Here is an 18,068-nt window from a genome sequence, read left to right as displayed (position 1 = left end):
GGAGACTCCTGCCAGTGCTACCACACATCCCTAAATTATGCAGGCACAGAGGGAAGGGTTTCGAGTAAGTGCATCGCAATTCCCTAAACGAAGGGGCTTGCCCCTTGCGCCGCTGGTGCGTCACTTTTAATTTGGGAGGGTGGGGGGGGTGACGTGCCGGCGGCGCACGGGGCTTGTAAATAAGCCCGGAAGAGTGTGTGGTTAGGTTGTTACTCTAAACCGCAGGAGCGCAGGTTCGACCTTGCTCACGTTCTAACCGTACCTTCAGCACGTGATCCCTGTTTGTGCAGAGGGGAGAGCCTGGTGCACACGCCCACGCTATTCACACAGGCATTGTTTGTGCACAGCCTAGCGTGTCTGCAGGTGAGTACCACGTGTATACTGCATCCACTGTGGACAGGGCCTGCTTTGGAGCGGGGCCGCCAGTGCAGAATTTTTGGGGGGGGGGGGGGGGTGTGCTGTATAGAATTGACTAATGGGTTTAAAAACACCTGCTGCAGTGTTCCTTGAGTGGCCAGCAGTTTTCAGGCAACAATAACATTGTCAAGATAACTCTGTTGAATAATATCTGGAAAGGGAGCTCAGTTTTGTCTAGTGGCAGTTTTGACTCATTATAAAGTAGCACAGGGAGTTAATATGCCTGCTGCAAAGAACGTGTACCATGCAGAAAACAGAACTGCATTTTCTGTGGATAGCTCAGTTGTTTGTGCTTTTGACACGGAGGTCCTTTTGTTACATAAGATACAGTCCTACTATAGCACCCTGACTTATGAACTGTCATCAAAGAGCAGCATGCAAACTGCATCATATGGGTTAAAATGTTAAGCTTTTCCCCAGTTTTTCATGATTCTACTGTTGCTAAAATAGTTAATTTGGGTAGAAATACATTGTTATTAGTAAAGCCAACCCCAACAATTATATGTTTCAAATCCTGGCGTTGTGTTTCTCCAGACACTACCGACCACTATGGATGACGTGATTTCTATACCTTGTAGTCCTCATTGTCCTAAGTAACATTTGCTATAGGCTGATTTACAAGTGTGATTCACTGTCTCTGTATAATGTGTGATGTAAAGTGCTCTTACACCCTACAGTGGTATGGGTAACACTATAAAAACAAATTAAATGCATGTGAGAGAGAGGCTTTGGAGAGATATGGGGCACTGTTGGAAGGCGGTAGTGAGGGAATCTGTGTAGATGGGTCATTCATGGGATGAGATGCCCAAAAAAGATTGTCATAGTAGGCACAACCAGCGGTAAAGCTGGCCTGGACTGTGGATGCCCCACCATATCTGGCCACAAGAATGTTGTTAGTGCCAAAGCAAAGAGTCCACTACAGGAATATCCGTGCACTCCACCCACCCACGCCTATCACAAGACTATTGTGTGGGCAGACGGAAAGATCCAAAGCAAGGGGCCCAGCCTAATATAGGAATATGGTTTGTTTACAGGTGCTCTTCGTTTACCACATAATGACCGTGCAGAAGGGAGAGACCAGTTCCCTGAAGGAGCTTACACTCAGGACGTGAACATTGGCAATGCAGAGGGGAGAGATTGTGGAATGTGCTCTCCACTCACTCATCCATCTCATGGTTACTTTTTGTGCAGTGAGGAATTCCACTGCAGGTGCCCACCCTGACTACATATTAATTCAAGCATTCCATCCATCGCCTTGTTGTGGTTACCCTCGCCATATCAACACTGTTTTAGTAAAGACATTTCATAATTTCACTGGCGTTTACAGGTGGTGGGTCCCGGCACTCATTTTAATGGAATCAGGACTACATTTTCATCATTAGACTCTGACCCAAAGCAAGAGAAAGAAAGGCATAAAAGAGAGAAAGGATATACGCCACTTTATGTATAATACTGATCTTTGTCTCTTTTATTGATTTTAACATAAATCCGGTTAAAGATTTTGATGATGATGAGAAAAGAGGAAGAGAAGCATAGGGAAATAACAAGAAAGGGGGGAAGAAGGGATGCAAAATAACCTTCATGAGTGAGATAAATAGGAAGGAAGTGTAGGACGATGGCAGAAAGAGGCATGAGGTGGAATCAACCCAAGAGCAGGCAACCTTGTTATCTGGCACACCCGATATTCGGCAGCACCGACGGTGGGATCCGAAAGATGGTGCACACTGCATGGGCTTCCATCTCTCCCCAAAACAAGCATTGAAAATGCAATAGGTCTCGCCCTCGTTTAAGTTAAAGCAATTCTGTTTGTAATTAGGTGGCTTTTTAGCTTTGCTTTTATTACTGTTTTTCAAACTTTCATGTACATAACATGTACGCATATATGTATAAGTATGCATGCATTTATATTTGTATTTATATAGATATGCAGATGTATATATATGTTTAAATATGTATGTATATATATATACATACATATATATAAATGCATATATATGCATATATACATATGTGTGCACGTAGAGAGGTAGAGAGTGGAGAGAGAGTAGTAGAGAGTGAGTAGTAGAGAGTAGTAAAGTGAGTAGTAGAGAGAGTGAGTAGTAGAGAGAGTGAGTAGTAGAGAGTAGAGAGTGAGTAGTAGAGAGAGTAGTAGAGAGAGTGAGTAGTAGAGTAGTAGAGAGTGAGTAGTAGAGTAGAGAGTAGTAGAGTAGAGAGTAGTAGAGAGTGAGTAGTAGAGAGTGAGTAGAGTGAGTAGTAGAGAGAGTAGTAGAGTGAGTAGTAGAGAGTAGAGGGTAGAGAGTAGTAGAGAGTGAGTAGTAGAGAGAGAGTAGTAGAGAGTGAGTAGTACAGTAGAGAGTAGTAGAGAGAGTAGTAGAGTGAGTAGTAGAGAGTAGTAGAGAGTGAGGAGTAGAGAGTAGTAGAGAGAGAGTAGTAGAAAGTAGAGTAGTAGAGAGTGAGTAGTAGAGAGTGAGTAGTAGAGAGTGAGGAGTAGAGAGTAGTAGAGAGTGAGTAGTAGAGAGTAGTAGAGAGTGAGTAGTAGAGAGTAGTAGTAGAGAGTAGTAGTAGAGAGTAGTAGAGAGAGAGTAGTAGAAAGTGAGTAGTGGAGAGTGAGTAGAAGAGAGCAGTAGAGAGTGAGTAGTAGAGTGAGTAGTAGTAGAGAGTGAGTAGTAGAGAGAGGTAGATAGAGAGAGACAGGCTCTGAAGATGAAACCACGCCTCTGTCTCCGAGGGATATCTGTGTCACTGCCCCAGGGCAGCAGCTCTAAAAGAAAAGAGCGGAAGTGAAAACACAGCGAGGCCAAAAAAGGGAGGGGCAGGGTTGGTTAATGGATGGGGAGGATTAGAATTAAAGGAAATAGTGTAACGCTGCGGGTAAAAGATCCAATCCCTGTGGTCGTGCCTAAAAGGAAACAGGGTGGCAACAAGGAAGGATTGACATGCCTTCAGTGCAATCATTGCACTGCCTTTGGCATAATTTGTGACGCCAAACGATGCGCACGAATGAAAGCTGAAGGCGGAGCTGGGACGAGGCTTCTGGAATCGTATCGATTCCAAGAAGCCTCGTATGACGAGAGCAGCGCATGCGCTGCTTACGTCAGGCCGAGACCTAAACATATTTCTTGTTCCTGACTGGATATTCCACTACTTGTCCCTGCGCTCACACATGAATATTGTTTGTACCCAACTGAAGAGCACACTGCTAGAGCTTGACGCATGAACATGTGTGGTGCTGATGAGAGAACCCACAATACATGCCATCTCCTTGACCACATAATCATGGTATGGCTAAGGGGAAAATCCACACACAGCAGGAGCTCACTATCTTCACAGGAAAATTGTTCATGGAGAAATGAGAATCCACTGCAGGTTCCCTCTCCACCACATGAATATTGTTTGCACCCTAGCAGAGACTCTTATGTGCAACCTTTCTCCACATGGACACAGGGGGTACCAGAAAAAAAGAGAACACTGCAAGTGACTTTCCCCTCCACTTAATGAATAATGTATAACGGCCCCGTTTGCCCCCTTTCTTCCGCCCCCCCCCCTCCATCCCCTCCCATTGAGAAGGAGGTGATGGATCCTGAGATTCTGGCTCTCACAAAGACTTAAAAGCAGCTTAGACTGACCTGCATGCCATTAATGTGGGGTATTTGAGCCAAAAGATCATGAAACACGCTGCTGATAAAGACAGTCATCCCTGCGCCTTTGTGAGAGAAGGCTTCTCAATTAAATATTTCACTCATTTTCATTGGATTCTCTACTGCCTCTAATCCCTTTGTATTGCAATTCACCATGCGAGTTCAGGTATTATTTATTTATAGTGCAGTAATGAGCCTACACTATCAAAAAAGGATGCCAAAAGAAATGAAATCCCCCCCATCTTTTAGTGGCTCTCTGGATGCTACACAAACTTTGTTCTTATCCTGATGAAGATTCGATTATTTAGTGCTTAGAGTTGAAACGCTGCCTGTACCCAGTTTTTTTAGAACAAATCTTTTATTCAGTTTAGAAGGCATACCAACGCGTATACACAGCCATTCGCCTACAACCACTGGGGCCGGCGGCATAGTAAGGTTGTACCCAGTTTTGGTCTATTTCTGACCCACTTATCTACCATTTATTCATCAAAGGGCCAGCTATTTGCATAACTAATGTGTCATTCAGATTGGCTTTTTCCGTTATGTCCATTATGATAAATATCACAACTGAACACCGCAACACCCACACTAATGTTCTAGCATTTGTGTTCCACAATAATGTTTTGTAGTGTGTGTAACATAGCATTTAAATTTAGAACTATTAAACTCCTGCCATGTGTATTCATTGTAAGGAATACAACATATTCAATTGATCTGTCATATTTACCAAGGTCTAGTCTAGAGTGACTCAATTTGTTACTTCTTCAATCAGGAACCAATGTATATTCATATGTGCAATATCTGCAGTAGCCTAGATTAAGCCTCAAGTCATGTGTCTCACTCTATGAAATATGCTCTTGACAGAGTGAAGAGTCCACTGTAAGAACCTCTTCATCACAACAACGAAGCCGCTGTAGGCGAGGACCCTCTCGTTATATGGACATTGCTTGCGCTGCAGGCGAGAGTCCGCTGTCGATGACCCCCATATCCCCTCATCACATGGCCATCGCTTGTGCCGTTGGTATGATTACTAGAGACCACCATGTTCCCATATAACATGGATATCTCTAATGCCGATGAGGACAGTCCACTGCCGATCACCACCATGTCTCTTTATCACATGGGCACCACTTATGCCCCAGGCGAGACTCCACTGCCAGAGACCACCAGGTCCCCTCATCAGATGGACATCACTTATGCCGCAGGCGAGACCCCGGGTAATACCTATACGACCTACAGTCCACTGTAGGGCCCACCATTTACCACAGAAGTAGCGTCTGTGCCAGTCTTTCTCCACTCCATGGCCCCTTTCCACGTGTTCACCTACTTTCGATTGCACCGCCCTCCAGTACACGGTGGGTGGGTTGGGTACCCCTATCCCTGAGCCGAACAACCCAGTCTGGAGCAAGACTCACCCCCCGGGACTGTTGTGTCCATGCTCCGGTCACTTGAAGATCCATGCTCCTTCCGGTTACTACTCTTGGTATTTACCACCAAGGGGCAGAGCCGGGCTGTTTCCTGCACGGGGGCCGGGGCGGCCTCTTCGCCTGGAGACAGAAGGAAAGGACAGACTTGAATACTCACCCTAAACCTGAAGTCTGACACAGACCAGGACCTGCATACATAGTGGGCGTTTGGGAAGTCGTGACACCCTAATTAAAAGCATAATTATGATAACATAAAAACACATGTGCTTTTCTATAACCAATACCCATACATCGACGTCGCATGAATAAAGCGTGTTGTGTAATTATAATTATTTAATTAGAGTGGTGCTCGTTTTCAGTAGCGGCCCCAATCTTCTTGGAATTCCCATTTACCCCAAGTCCTGTGAGTTTTTGTCTGGTATGGGAGTTTTAGGGGGCCCCATCAAATTCTGCGGGGTTGGGTGTAGGGCGTTATTTTGCGTTAGGTCACTGCTCGTTTTGTCGATCACCGAACAATGGAATGTTAACACTGCCGCGTTCCCCTCGAGTGGAATCTCGGACTTGCAAGATACAAGCTAATCTATATGCAACAGGTCCTGAACACACTAAGCTATCGCAATAGACCAACCAGAAGCATTGATAATTGAGTAACCCAAGCACACGCAGAATTTCAGTTTACAAGGTTATTAAGTACATTGTACATGAAACATAATGAATCAATCTTTGTTTCTTTCTTGTGTTTTTCTTCTCTTTAATACTTTCGTTTTTACAGAAGTTCCCAAGCCAACACGTGTTTCGTCGCCTTCATAAGATCGTACATGCGACTTGTTCACGGCTGAACACTGTCTTTATATTGTGTTATCGAGTGTGACGAGAATTCCAGGTCACACATTCATGTGGAGTGAGGGGCGGGCCCTAATAAGGGTTGCGCTCCAATTTCAGGCCGATATCTGTTTCTAAAATATTCGATCCCAATCTCTGGGTTCGTAAATCGTAACTGGGGGGTAACCGCTTCCTCCTCGCGCCTGGCTCCAAATACGAGTATACGAGATATCGGACTGAAATTGGAGTGCAACCCTTATTAGGGCCCGCCCCTCACGCCACATGAATGTGTGACCTGGAATTATTGTCACACTCGATAACAAAATATAAAGACAGTGTTCAGCCGTGAACAAGTCGCATGTACGATCTTACGAAGGCGACGAAACACGTGTTGGCTTGGGAAGTACTGTAAAAACGAAAGTATTAAAGAGAAGAAAAACACAAGAAAGAAACAAAGATTGATTCATTATGTTTCATGTGCAATGTACTTATTAACCTTGTAAACTGAAATTCTGCGTGTGCTTGGGTTACTCAATTATGATTTTTTGTTGCTTCTGCCACAATAACTAAGGGAGGCTGGTGGTTCTCTCCAACCCTTGAGCACCGTAACTAATTTAAACCCCACAGATACCAGGTGAACCAACCATAAGCGCCTATTATCTATTAACAATACCACTGTCCAGTACAAAAACAACCAGAAGCATTGTCCTGGACATTAATATTCCAAAGTGGTATGCCACCAGTAGTCCAAAAGTTGTTTAAATGTCAAACAAACAAACCCATTGAGCCAGAAGTCAAACAAACAGGTTTATTGGGGGAAATCCATGCCAGCCTTTCAAAATAACCACACGAATTACATTTTTACGTACAATGAATCGGATTGGGAAAGCATTCCTTCGTTAGTAGTAAGTCTGAAAATCTGGCATGGATTTATCCCAAATTTAACTATGCGGGACACCACGGGGTTAGAGATTTCTTAATCCAACTAGGATATAAAAAATGCAAAATCACCTCAAATTATGAACAGCATTAAGATACTTAATGTTCCCACTCGCATAATTCCAGGATAAAGGCCACTTTTAAAAACAAGCATTGGCAAAGCCAAAAGGTCTGCTTTGACTGTTTGACCTCTGCCATACTGGCTTTGCCAATGCTAGTTTGCTTTTTGCAATATTTTATGGCAAAAATATTCAAGGATAGCCAGCATTGCGAGCAAACGCATGGGCACACATGGGTGGCCATCCTGTAAATCTTTTTGTAATAAAGTATGAAATAAGTATTTCAAATGGCTGCCCACATCTGAGGGGGTTATATGCATGTAAGCAGATTTATTGGTGCCCATTATGGAAAGTTTTTTTAATATAAAAAGTATTTGAAGATGACATCCTATGCGTGTGTACCCATGCGGATGCAGTGATCCTGGGATTTTTTTAGGATATAAAGTATGTACATGATGTCACACATGCAAACTCAAGTAAGTGCCCAGGTACCATTCTGCAGGAGAGATGCCAGGTCCTCGCAAGGAAGAAGACTGTTAAACTCAGTAGACTTTCAGGACAACTAAAGCCGTCTTTAAACACCAGACCTAAAAAAATGGTATCTACATAAACAGACACATATTCACAAACCTGCCTGCAACAACTCACACTTAAGAGAAGGCTGCAGTTTTTGTTTTGTCAGACCAACTTTAGAGTATTTTCTCAACCTCGTGCCCCTCACCAACATCTCTCACACAAGCTTAACTCCAACTGACATTCTATCAACCATTCACTCCGAAAAGGGTGCTCAGGAAGGAACCCGATATGAATCAGAGCCTCGTGTGCCCCTTTCAGAGGTTTGAAACACTACACACATTCTACAACACAAAGCTTAATACACAGAGGGGCTGCTGCCTCCAGGGGTAAGATTAGAAGGCAAACGGCAGAGCCTTCAAGGGGTTTAATAAGGAAGTTGGTCGACCACACAGAGCTAGGGAGATGTCGCCGCCTGTTAGACCTGTGCATTTTGGACGGTTCTGAAACTGGAGTCTGTCCCAAGCAGCAGGGGCCCCTGAGAGACGGACAGGCCTGGCGGCCGGGTGGGCGCAGAGTGAGGGTCTCCTCTCAGACACTGGTGGCATTAACGATGGCGCAGACGGAGGCTCTAGTCTAGAGGTTGCTAAGATGAATCGCAGGCCAGGCGCACTGCCAGTCTCCTCTCTGAGCGGTATCAGGACTGGAGGAAAGACAGTCAAATGTTAGCTTCGACATCGGTTTTGAAAGGGTGGTAGGGCTGGGACAAAGTCAGTAATAGGTGCCTAATGTGGTGAACCTCCAACGAACCCCCCCCCCCCCCCCCCCGCGAGCCTCCCATATCTAACAGACATTAATTGGCCTTAGGCTGATTGGGGTCGCCCTTGAATGGTTGGAGCCCACCCGCCCCGCAGGGGCCTAGGTTACGCCCCTGGAGGTGAGGGGAAGATCAGGTGCAAGCGGCGGCGGAGAGATGCATGGATGTGGTCGGTACAGCGAGTAATGTACAGCGAAAGACGCACAATTGATGTAACTCACCGAGCGTTCTTGGCTCCCACCGCACCCAGGGATCCGGGCGAGGGAACCCCGGGAAGTAATGCTGAAAGGGGGCTCGGTTTGGAAGCAGGGGGGTATTCGGAACGCTCCAAGTGCTCCGCTGTTCAGGGTGTGGGGGGTGTCCCAGGATTCTGAATAAAGCGAGAGCCCAGGAGGAGAAAGAAGGGTCCTGGGTGGGTGGCAGCGAGCGTGGGCCTTCCCGCCTTGTAATAATCAGTGGTCGTCTCCTCCTCGGGGGACACAGAAAACAAACCGCCCCACCGTCAAGAATGGGAGTTGGGGGTGTCTGTGGCGATCTGCTCCGGAGTACCAAAAGACAAAGACCCCCCTGTCACACTGGGGCAGTCAGTGGGGAGGTCAGCGGCCGGCTTCGCTTTTCAGCGACTGGGCATGGCTTTGTGCGTTGTCTCTATAGTGCTGGGACAATGGGCTGTCAGTGCCCACGGCCTGTGCAGAACAAGAGGCAGCGCTGTGAGGCCCCGTCGCCGCACAGCCCCTCGAGGAGGAGGGGGGGGGGGGTTAGGAGACCCATGTAGTTTGTTGTTTTGGGATTGGGTTGGCGCAAAAAGCGCAATAGGTCTCCCTGGGGGTGTCAAGTCTGAACACGGTGAGGACTAGGCCTCTGTCTCGGATGAGAGCTGGCACTGTGGACAAATTGAACCGCTTTTAGCGTTTATCACGCGTCCAACTCAGCTCCATCTATGACCATGAACAAAAGCCCTGAAAAGGCCAGACCCAAAAATGAAGCTAGTGGGTCACACAAGGCGCTGTTGCCAAAGATGACGTCACCGGCGCAGCGGAGGCAACAAAAACACACCAGTAACTATCAAGGGCAGATCACAGGCGCCGGGAGTGGCAGGTTGTGAAACGCGCGCGCGCGCCCACTTCTCGGCGAAATTGAGTGATGCTGAAGCGCCCGAGGGGACAGGCAGCGAACACTTCAATCGAACCCTTGCGCGAGGCAGAGACGGAAATATCAGTGTCGATCAGCTATCCAACCCAAAATGGATCTGGCGCCAAAGATTTGATTGATGTAAGCACAGCCCCAGAAGCTTCGTGACACGAAGAATTGTAACAGAGAGGGCGCCACACAAACACCCCTAAGATTTCACTGAAATCTAGATTAATGAAGCAGTGCAGCCTGGCTTTGAGTGAAATCCCAGTACCAAATGAAACCAGATGCAAACAATGGGCAAGCCGTACACTGAATGACATTCCCACGCGCAATATGTCTAATTTGCACATTTTAGGAGGCTTACCCTTGGGCAGATGCCAAACACTTGAAATTGCTGCTGGAGGCAGTAACTAGAGGACACATATCACACAAGCCGTCTTACTTTTCAGCCTGAATTGACCATCGCGCTAAAAAGGCATTTTTGCACAAGCATGGCTGACGACATAATTGGCGACCAACTGTTTTGCAAGTTGGAGCTGGGTCGTTTTAACTCTTCATGTAATACAGTGCTGCAGATGTTCACACAGCCCGACTGTTTGTAAATGTGGACCACAGCTGTACAAGAGGGTGGGGAGAGCAGGTGGTATTTGAGGGTCTGCCCGGCAGTCTCTATGTCCAAGGAGACGCCCTCGTGCACCCAAGTGGCGGCACTGCGCTTGATTCAATGTGACTGCAAAATAACTGAACCCACCACCCCTGTGATGCGGCGCGTGGCTCCATCAACTTTTCCCTGAAGGGGTTCCATCAATAGGACTGTATAGGTATCACATATCCAGGAGATGTTTACAAAGGGACTATACTGATGTCCTTACAACAGTTGCAGGAACAGTACACCCTGCCCCCTATGCAGTGTTTTGCTTTCTCCAGCTGCGACATGCCTTAGCGACGCACGTGCCTCCGGCACACAACTACCCGAATATAGCCCACTGGAAGCCAAGATACTGATGGGGTGGCTAGGGAAAGGGGCGATTCCCCCAAATTTATTGCTCACTGATTATTCACACTCCCGATAATTTTAACTCCCTTCGCCAAAAGAGGGTTGGGTGGGAGACCCAGGCGATGATGATTAACAGCACGCTTGTTTAGCCCCTAGGGAGCTGGCAATCTCTGTGCAACTGCGTATTATTCAGATAAACTACCTCCATGCGACCTACTTATTCCCTTCACGCATACAACAGATGTTACTTGACACTTGTCCCCTATGTGAACGCTGTAAACGGCCAACAGCCGACCATCTATAAATAGCATGGGACTGCCCTGGGGTGAAGCCCTTGTGGACTGGAGTGAGGAGGGAAATTGCTGAGGTCCTGGGTCGCCCAATCGAGTTAACCCCTACAGTGACCTTATTGGTTCTGTTGGAAGAGCTGGGAGGTCCCTGCGCTGTTCATGGGCTTGGCTTGCTTGGTGGCCAAGCGAGATATAGCACATGTGTGGAAGCAGCCTGCGACACCTTCATTTTCAGTCTGGTGTGCAGGGATGGACTGGTGTGCGCAGCAAGAAAAACCCAATATACTAGACTTGTGGATGTCCTCAAAAACAGTAAGGGGGGAAATGGTGAGCCTACCATGATATATCTATATAGGGAGCCTGGCCCTCTGCGTAGGCCAACAATGTCACTGTTGATCTGAACAACCACACCCTTCTTTTTCCTTTTCTCTTATGTACTGTATGAACAACGCTCACTGTATTTACAAGTATAATCAATCAAAATAATCTTTATTTCGGTCATAGACCATAAATGATAAGCAATCCACAAAGACATACAATTATACAAAAGAAGAAAGGGGTATTGCAGTTCATAAAAAGTAAGTACAATAAAGATTAGATTAATTGCCAATTAATTCATTAAAACAGTAGATAAAAGATTAAAAGATTAAAATATTATAAAAACAATGATAGATAACATCAATGGGTGTTGCATTATACCGGGGAATTAGACAATAAAAGGGAACTTCTCCTTCGCCACACAGCATACCAGAAACGTGATACCGAAAAAACTATAGGTAATGCAGTGTCTGTCTTCAGGATTCTGTAGGCAACTTTACAATGTGTGGTCCCCAAATTCCTACAGAGTTGCAGAAGCAAACGTTTTCTGATAGGTTTATAAGTGGGGCAAAAAAAGAGGACGTGTAGATCAGTTTCGCTAGGAGCTCCACAGGTTGGGCAGTCAGGAAGATTATTTATTGACCACTTTCCTGTGAATGCTCTCAGGGGCAATGTTCCATACCTGAATTGCATATATAATTTTCTAGAGGCATTAGGCTCCATCAGGTCTAAAACTGGCTCGATTTTGAAATCTTCTTTGATATTAAAGAAGTCCATGGTCAGTGAGCCTAATTTATTATTGGTTAGCATCATATTTTTGTTATTTAACCAAAATGCATTTGCCAATTCAGCTCTAGAAAGTGTAGGGGCGTTTATTTCAGGATGATGCCATAGAGCAGGAAACCCTCATCTAATGAGCTCCCTTTTAATATAAAGAAGCCACGGTATATTATCTATACCACGGGGGGTCAATAGCGATTTTAAATCGTTTTGGTAATCCACTAACTCTGGTGTTGCCCACAGCCTGCGCCAATACAATAGTGGCCGTAAAGCAATTTCGTCTTGGATAGACCTTACTCCCAGGTCCATTCTGAGTGGTATAAGGGGAGTGCTGGGTGGTAGGGACAATAACGACCTTAGGAATAGGTTCTCAGATCTGCCAATGTCTCCGGTTAGACAGTGCCCCCATAGTTCAACCCCATAGAGAGATGCAGCCCGTGCTTGTACTTTATATATCTCAATGATCGGTGCTATCGGTTTTGAGATGGAAGCTCTATATATTTTAAGGATCCCATCGCAGGTCTGCGTGAGTCGTAATTTAGCTTTTGCTAGCTGGGGACCCCATTCCATCCTATCCGAAAGAGTGACACCGAGATATTCAAAGACTGAAACCCTATCCAGGATAACGCCATTGAGAGAAGGGTTAGGACCATTTTTTTTGGGCGGGTTGCATATCATAAATTTTGTTTTTGAGGAATTGACCTCAAGGCCTCTCTGGGAACAAAATTCAGAGAAACTATCGAGGGCACGTTGAATCCCCATGGGGGATTTAGACACCAGAAGGGTATCGTCGGCAAACATTAGTGCGACCACCTGCTCGTTGTTAAGTTTGGGGGCATCGATGTCCTTGACTTCCCTCAGGTGGGACACTAATGCATTAGTATAAAGAGAAAATAGGGTTGGGGCCAGGACGCATCCCTGTCTAACTCCACGGTTAACAGGGAACTTTGGGGTCAGATTGCCCCACTTGCCGCACCTAACTTGGGCGAAATTATCATTATGGAGCCGTTTTATAATCCCCAAAAGGCAGGCAGGCATCCCCATCTCAGCCAGGACCGCCCACAAGGTTTGCCGAGGGACTAAGTCAAAAGCTGCTTTGAGATCGACGAAGATAAGGTAGAGGCTGCCACCCTCTACCCTCACGGTTTTCCAATAAAGAAGTTGTAATCGGAAAAGTTGGTCCACCGTGGATGTCTTCTCTCTAAAGTCAGCCTGGTAAGGAGTTAGTATTCGTTTTTCATCCATCCAGGCTTGCACTCGATCTAGAATAATACGTGCAAAGAGCTTCTGGTTGACGTCGATTAGGCTAATCGGGCGGTAGTTACTAGGCAAGAGAGGGGAGCCCTTCTTGAAAACCGGGACTATCTCGGCACCTGCCCAGGTATTCAGAATGGGGGCACCATGGAGAATGGCATTGTAAAGTAAACAAAGATATGGTGTCCACACCTCGGGTTTATGCTTGTATAGGTCCCCTGGAATCTTGTCAAGGCCTGGTGCCTTACCTACTGGAAGTCTGTTTACAGCCTTTTCTACCTCCCTGGGAGATATACTATCAATGACTTCGTTAATCGCATCAGGGGGGGATGGAGCCTCAGTAGTGGGGGCCAAGGGAGCATACAAACTCTGAAAGTGATCAACCCATTGACTCGATGCAATATTAGGATCATCGGCTATACAGCCTTCCTTTGATTCTGATCTAACAATTGCCCAAAATTCTCTCATGTCCTTTTTGATAAGAGCTCTTTTGATGTCCTCCCATTTATCGTATTCCCAATTCTGCTTGGCAAGTATAATAACATTGATTATTTTAAAAAAAATTGCCTTGCTAAAGTTTCAGGAAAGTTCCGAAGCTTTTAGCCTCTCGGCCCTCGTAGCGAGATATATGTACATATTTCTTCTACCACCGTTGTGCGTTTCTGCATTTCACCAGACACAATAAACCTTTACAAAGGTGCAAGAGAAATAAAGAATTCGTATGCAAAATGGCAGAGTAAAGCTGAGAAAAAGGCATACCATTGCTCCCCTTGGTCCATTGTTTGAGTACGTGTGACTCTTGAATAGTCCACCATGTCACCCTGCCTCCGTTGCTCTGATGTTCTTTCTTCTAATGCTTTGAATCCTGAAAACACTAGATTCTGCTAGGCTGGAGGTGCATTCAACCCATTATCTCACCCATAGTGGGGGCAACTGCTATTCTCTCATCAGGCTCTGAGGACAGGATGGTAGTTGATGGCATTTGATTGTAGGTGGAGGCACAGAGATTTTATCCTACACACCTGGAGAGGCATCTACTGATTTATCAGTAAATCCATGCAGTTTCCTGAAACTGGCACCAATTGCTTCCTCAAAGGTGTGTCTTGAATGATTGTGCAGGGGGGGAAACATCCATTACAATGCATGCATTACATTGCACTGCTTACAACGCAACTGCCTTTACATCGCATGTCACAACGCATGGCATTACAACGCATGTCACTACAACGCATACCATTACAACACATTATAAGGTAAGTAATAGAGATTTTTTTAGTTTTAGGGTGGGTATGGGTTTTGGGGTAGATGGGAATAGTAATTTTTACCCGTACACTATCCAACACTTTTCCTACTGTTGCACTCACTGGAGTGGGAATAGTAATTTTTACCCTTTACACTATCCAACACTTACCCAAATGTTGCCCTAAAGGTATCATGCGTTGTAATGGTATGCGTTGTAATGGAATGCGTTGTAATGGTAGTTTTAAAAAATGCGTTGTAATGACAAGCATTGTAAAATCATGCGATGTAATGGCAGTTGCGATATAAAAACCACGTTGTAAAAGCATGCGTTGTAATTGTTTGCGTTGTAACACCATATATTCGTGCAGGGTGTTGGGTGCATGGAGACCATCTAAGACAAGTGTCCTTTCTGAAGACACATTGCATCCAGGCTAAACTGGTGGTTCCTCTACAGGGTTGAAGTCATTCCAGCTCCCCTGTCCATTAAGCAGCCTCTCATACAGGAGATAAACTTCTAGGTAGTAGTGGTGCTTGCATAAAACTGTGGGTGTAAGCCAATAAGCAGCAAAGGCAATTTTGTTGGCTTTCCCATGAACTTGGGTGCCTGGAAACCAGCCTGCACTGGATCTGGCTTTTTAGGTCTCGGCTGAGAAGGCTGCGCTTGCGCAGTCTCGCTCCGAGATTTAATGACTTGGAGAAGAGGGGCTTGAACCCGCCCCTCTTCTCCCCTGTTCTCCATTGGCTGGCCTCGTAAATGCTGGCCAGCCACTGGAGAAGAGGTCAGTCACTCCGATTAGGCCCCGTCCTTTTTGGATCGGGGGCGTGTTTTTTGCGAGAAGTCTCAGGGAGGAGACAACAGCAAAACACGCCCCCGAATCCGAAAAGGACGCTGCCTTTCTCCGAGGCATTTCTGCTCTGCCTCGGAGAAAGGCGGTGGGCCTCTGATCCTCGGTGCCACCCATTGACTGACGCCTTGTTGTAAACATTACCACTTTGCATGATGTGAATTGCTAGCCCGTACCGATGATGTTTAAATGTGAAACTTCACGGGCAAAGGAATGTTTGTAAAACAGGCGTGACAGTGTCACATTTGGTAAGCGGAATTTTCCGAAGTATTTAGAAGTATTCATTATCGTATTTCATGTCACGAATCATATAGGCCACTAAACCTAGTCTCTTGCGTCACTATTAACATGGGATTAAGTGACTCACCAGCTGCGCAAAGGGCTTGTAAATAAACCTCCAAATATTTTTACCTATTTACGCTAATTCTTTTGCGATGACGTACTTTAAAAACTCCAACGGAACTAATTTCATAAGCGTTTTTTTACGGTCACTTAAGACAAGCACCAGTACCGCCACATCATGGCAGACAGGTTTACACTACACTGGCGAGAGCTATCTTAGTCCCTTTTTAGTGTCACTGCCTGCGTCCGTCACTGTTATTCGGTGCATGTAGAGAAGTACACTCCTCCTCCGCGGGCCATCGGTCAGAGGGACAGTCATGGCTGCTGCAAGAAGGGCCCGTGCTTACTTCCGCAGTGTCGTCCGATTCTCTGACCGAGATCTCTGCTGCTGATCTCCCCAGCTGGAGACGCAGGACGAAGGGGGGAAGGAGAAACTCTGCTACCTCCGAAGCATGGTAACTGCACCTTCCCAGCGTAATGAAAGGGAGCGATATCCTATAAGATACTTTTATTTAGTAGGGATCAGCGGGATTTAGAAACACCACTGTTGTTACTGGCGCGAGCCGAGTTAGCTATGTAACGCCACTCACGCCCCGTAGCGATTAACCACGCAGTGACACATGCGGCTCCCAGGTGTTCACTTCCAAAGGTTCGGGACCTGCTCACTCAACCACTGTCAACCAAAACGCCCTCTAGTTCATGGTCCGCTTTGTGTGCGTGTGCCCTATTGATTTTGAAATACTAGTACTAATCCCCAGTGTAGGCGGTTTACGGGAGAAAAATGTTTGGTATCTTGCCCGCCAGCAGAGGAAATGAGTTACTACCCAGAGTATGTTTACAGTTTATCGTCAGGAGCGGAGCCCAAATAAAATCCTAGGGGATGAGGGTGAGACGCAACTATGCTAAACTACTCCGAATAGTGGCGTATTTTCAGTGTTTTTTATTTAAAAAAATATTTTGTAGTAGATACAAGTTATAATCCATTTTTCTGAACTCTTCGTGTGAGACGAGCATAGGATTAAGTCACTGGTGTTTCTATACAGCTTTTTAGAACACATTCTGTCGTTAGCTTTTTTTTAACAATAGCATCGGCAGATCCATTTTCACGCTTTTAAGCAACACCTATTGATTTTGTCAGTGCTCTGGTTATAAACAGCCAAGGTGAGAAACACCTACGGTACCAGCAAGAGTAGCGACAGAGGAACGAGCATCCCACAGGACTGATGAAGGAGAGAGCAACTCGTTACCTCTACGCCCCTCGTCCTCAACCATGAGAAATGTCCCAATCGAAGGACAGGAAACAAAACAGGGAATACTATTTGAGTGGGCCGGGTCCTACCGGCAGTTCTAACAATCATTTGCAATGCAATAGGTCTCGCTTTTACCCGAATTTGAGCTATTAACATTGTAAATGACAATGCGTTTTATTAAAGTTTAAAAAACCAAAGCATAAATAAAAGCCATTTGAATTATGCAACAGGAAAGGAGCCAATTATGTTGCAGGATTGACTAAATTATGGGGCACAGCAAGGCACATTATGCATCATAATGTGGTGCATGTTGTGATGGTATTGCTCAATTAGTTTGTCATTTTTACATATTAATACTGCATGAACGAAGGTTTTACACCATTAGTACCAGTTTAACACGCAAGTACAGCCATAAGCAACAAAGAGACCAGTTAACATTTGAACAGGAGGTGAAGTGGGTGCCACTTCTGCTTTGGCTCCCAAGATCAAAGTGTATGTGTCTAGATCTATGTGTGTGTGTGGCTATCTCTGTGTGTGTGTGTGGCTCTCTCTGTGTGTGTGTGTGTGTGGCTCTCTCTGTGTGTATGTGTGGCACTCTCTGTGTGTGTGTGGCTCTCTGTGTGTGTGTGTGTGTGGCTCTGTGTGTGTGTGTGGCTCTGTGTGTGGCTCTGTGTGTGTGTGGTTCTGTGTGTGTGGCTCTGTGTGTGGGTGGGTTTGTGTGTGTGGCTGTGTGTGTGTGGGTGGGTTTGTGTGTGTGGCTCTGTGTGTGGGCGCAAATGCAATAGGTCTCGCATTTGAGAGTGATTAAGCTATTGACATTGTAAATAACAATGCAGTTTCTTTTAAATGTTTCAACAACAAAAACATAAACAAAAATAATGTCATGAGCAATGCCAATAGCTCTAACTTTAACAATGCCGAGACCATTGCATTGTAAATGCTTGTTGTGTATTCAGCCACAAAAATCAGACATCTGAAGGACAT

At 45.7% G+C, this 18,068-nt stretch overlaps 1 protein-coding gene across 8 annotated transcripts in view; it reads right to left on the bottom strand.

Moving 5' to 3' along the window:
- The window catches only part of SORBS3 (sorbin and SH3 domain containing 3), a 328,992-nt gene that overhangs the window by 186,633 nt on the left and 124,291 nt on the right, over positions 1–18,068 (bottom strand). Inside the window, exons 1-2 of one of the 8 annotated variants that reach the window (XM_085633984.1) lie at positions 8,854–8,979; positions 5,471–5,602 (exon numbers count right to left, since the gene is read on the bottom strand). The exons of 5 other annotated variants lie outside the window; for them this stretch is intronic. In XM_085633984.1, the coding sequence (XP_085490110.1) occupies positions 5,471–5,515 (45 nt within the window). In that variant the 5' untranslated portion in view covers positions 5,516–5,602; positions 8,854–8,979. Of the gene's footprint in view, positions 1–5,470; positions 5,603–8,853; positions 8,980–18,068 lie in introns of those variants that run through there. 2 more of the 8 variants (XM_085633983.1, XM_085633987.1) reach the window with 2 other exon arrangements.

This window comes from Triturus cristatus, chromosome 11 (genome assembly GCF_964204655.1).
Source record: "Triturus cristatus chromosome 11, aTriCri1.1, whole genome shotgun sequence".
NCBI classification, from domain to species: domain Eukaryota; kingdom Metazoa; phylum Chordata; class Amphibia; order Caudata; family Salamandridae; genus Triturus; species Triturus cristatus.
Note: the sequence above shows the minus strand (reverse complement) of the source record. Positions and strands in the feature narration are given on the sequence as shown.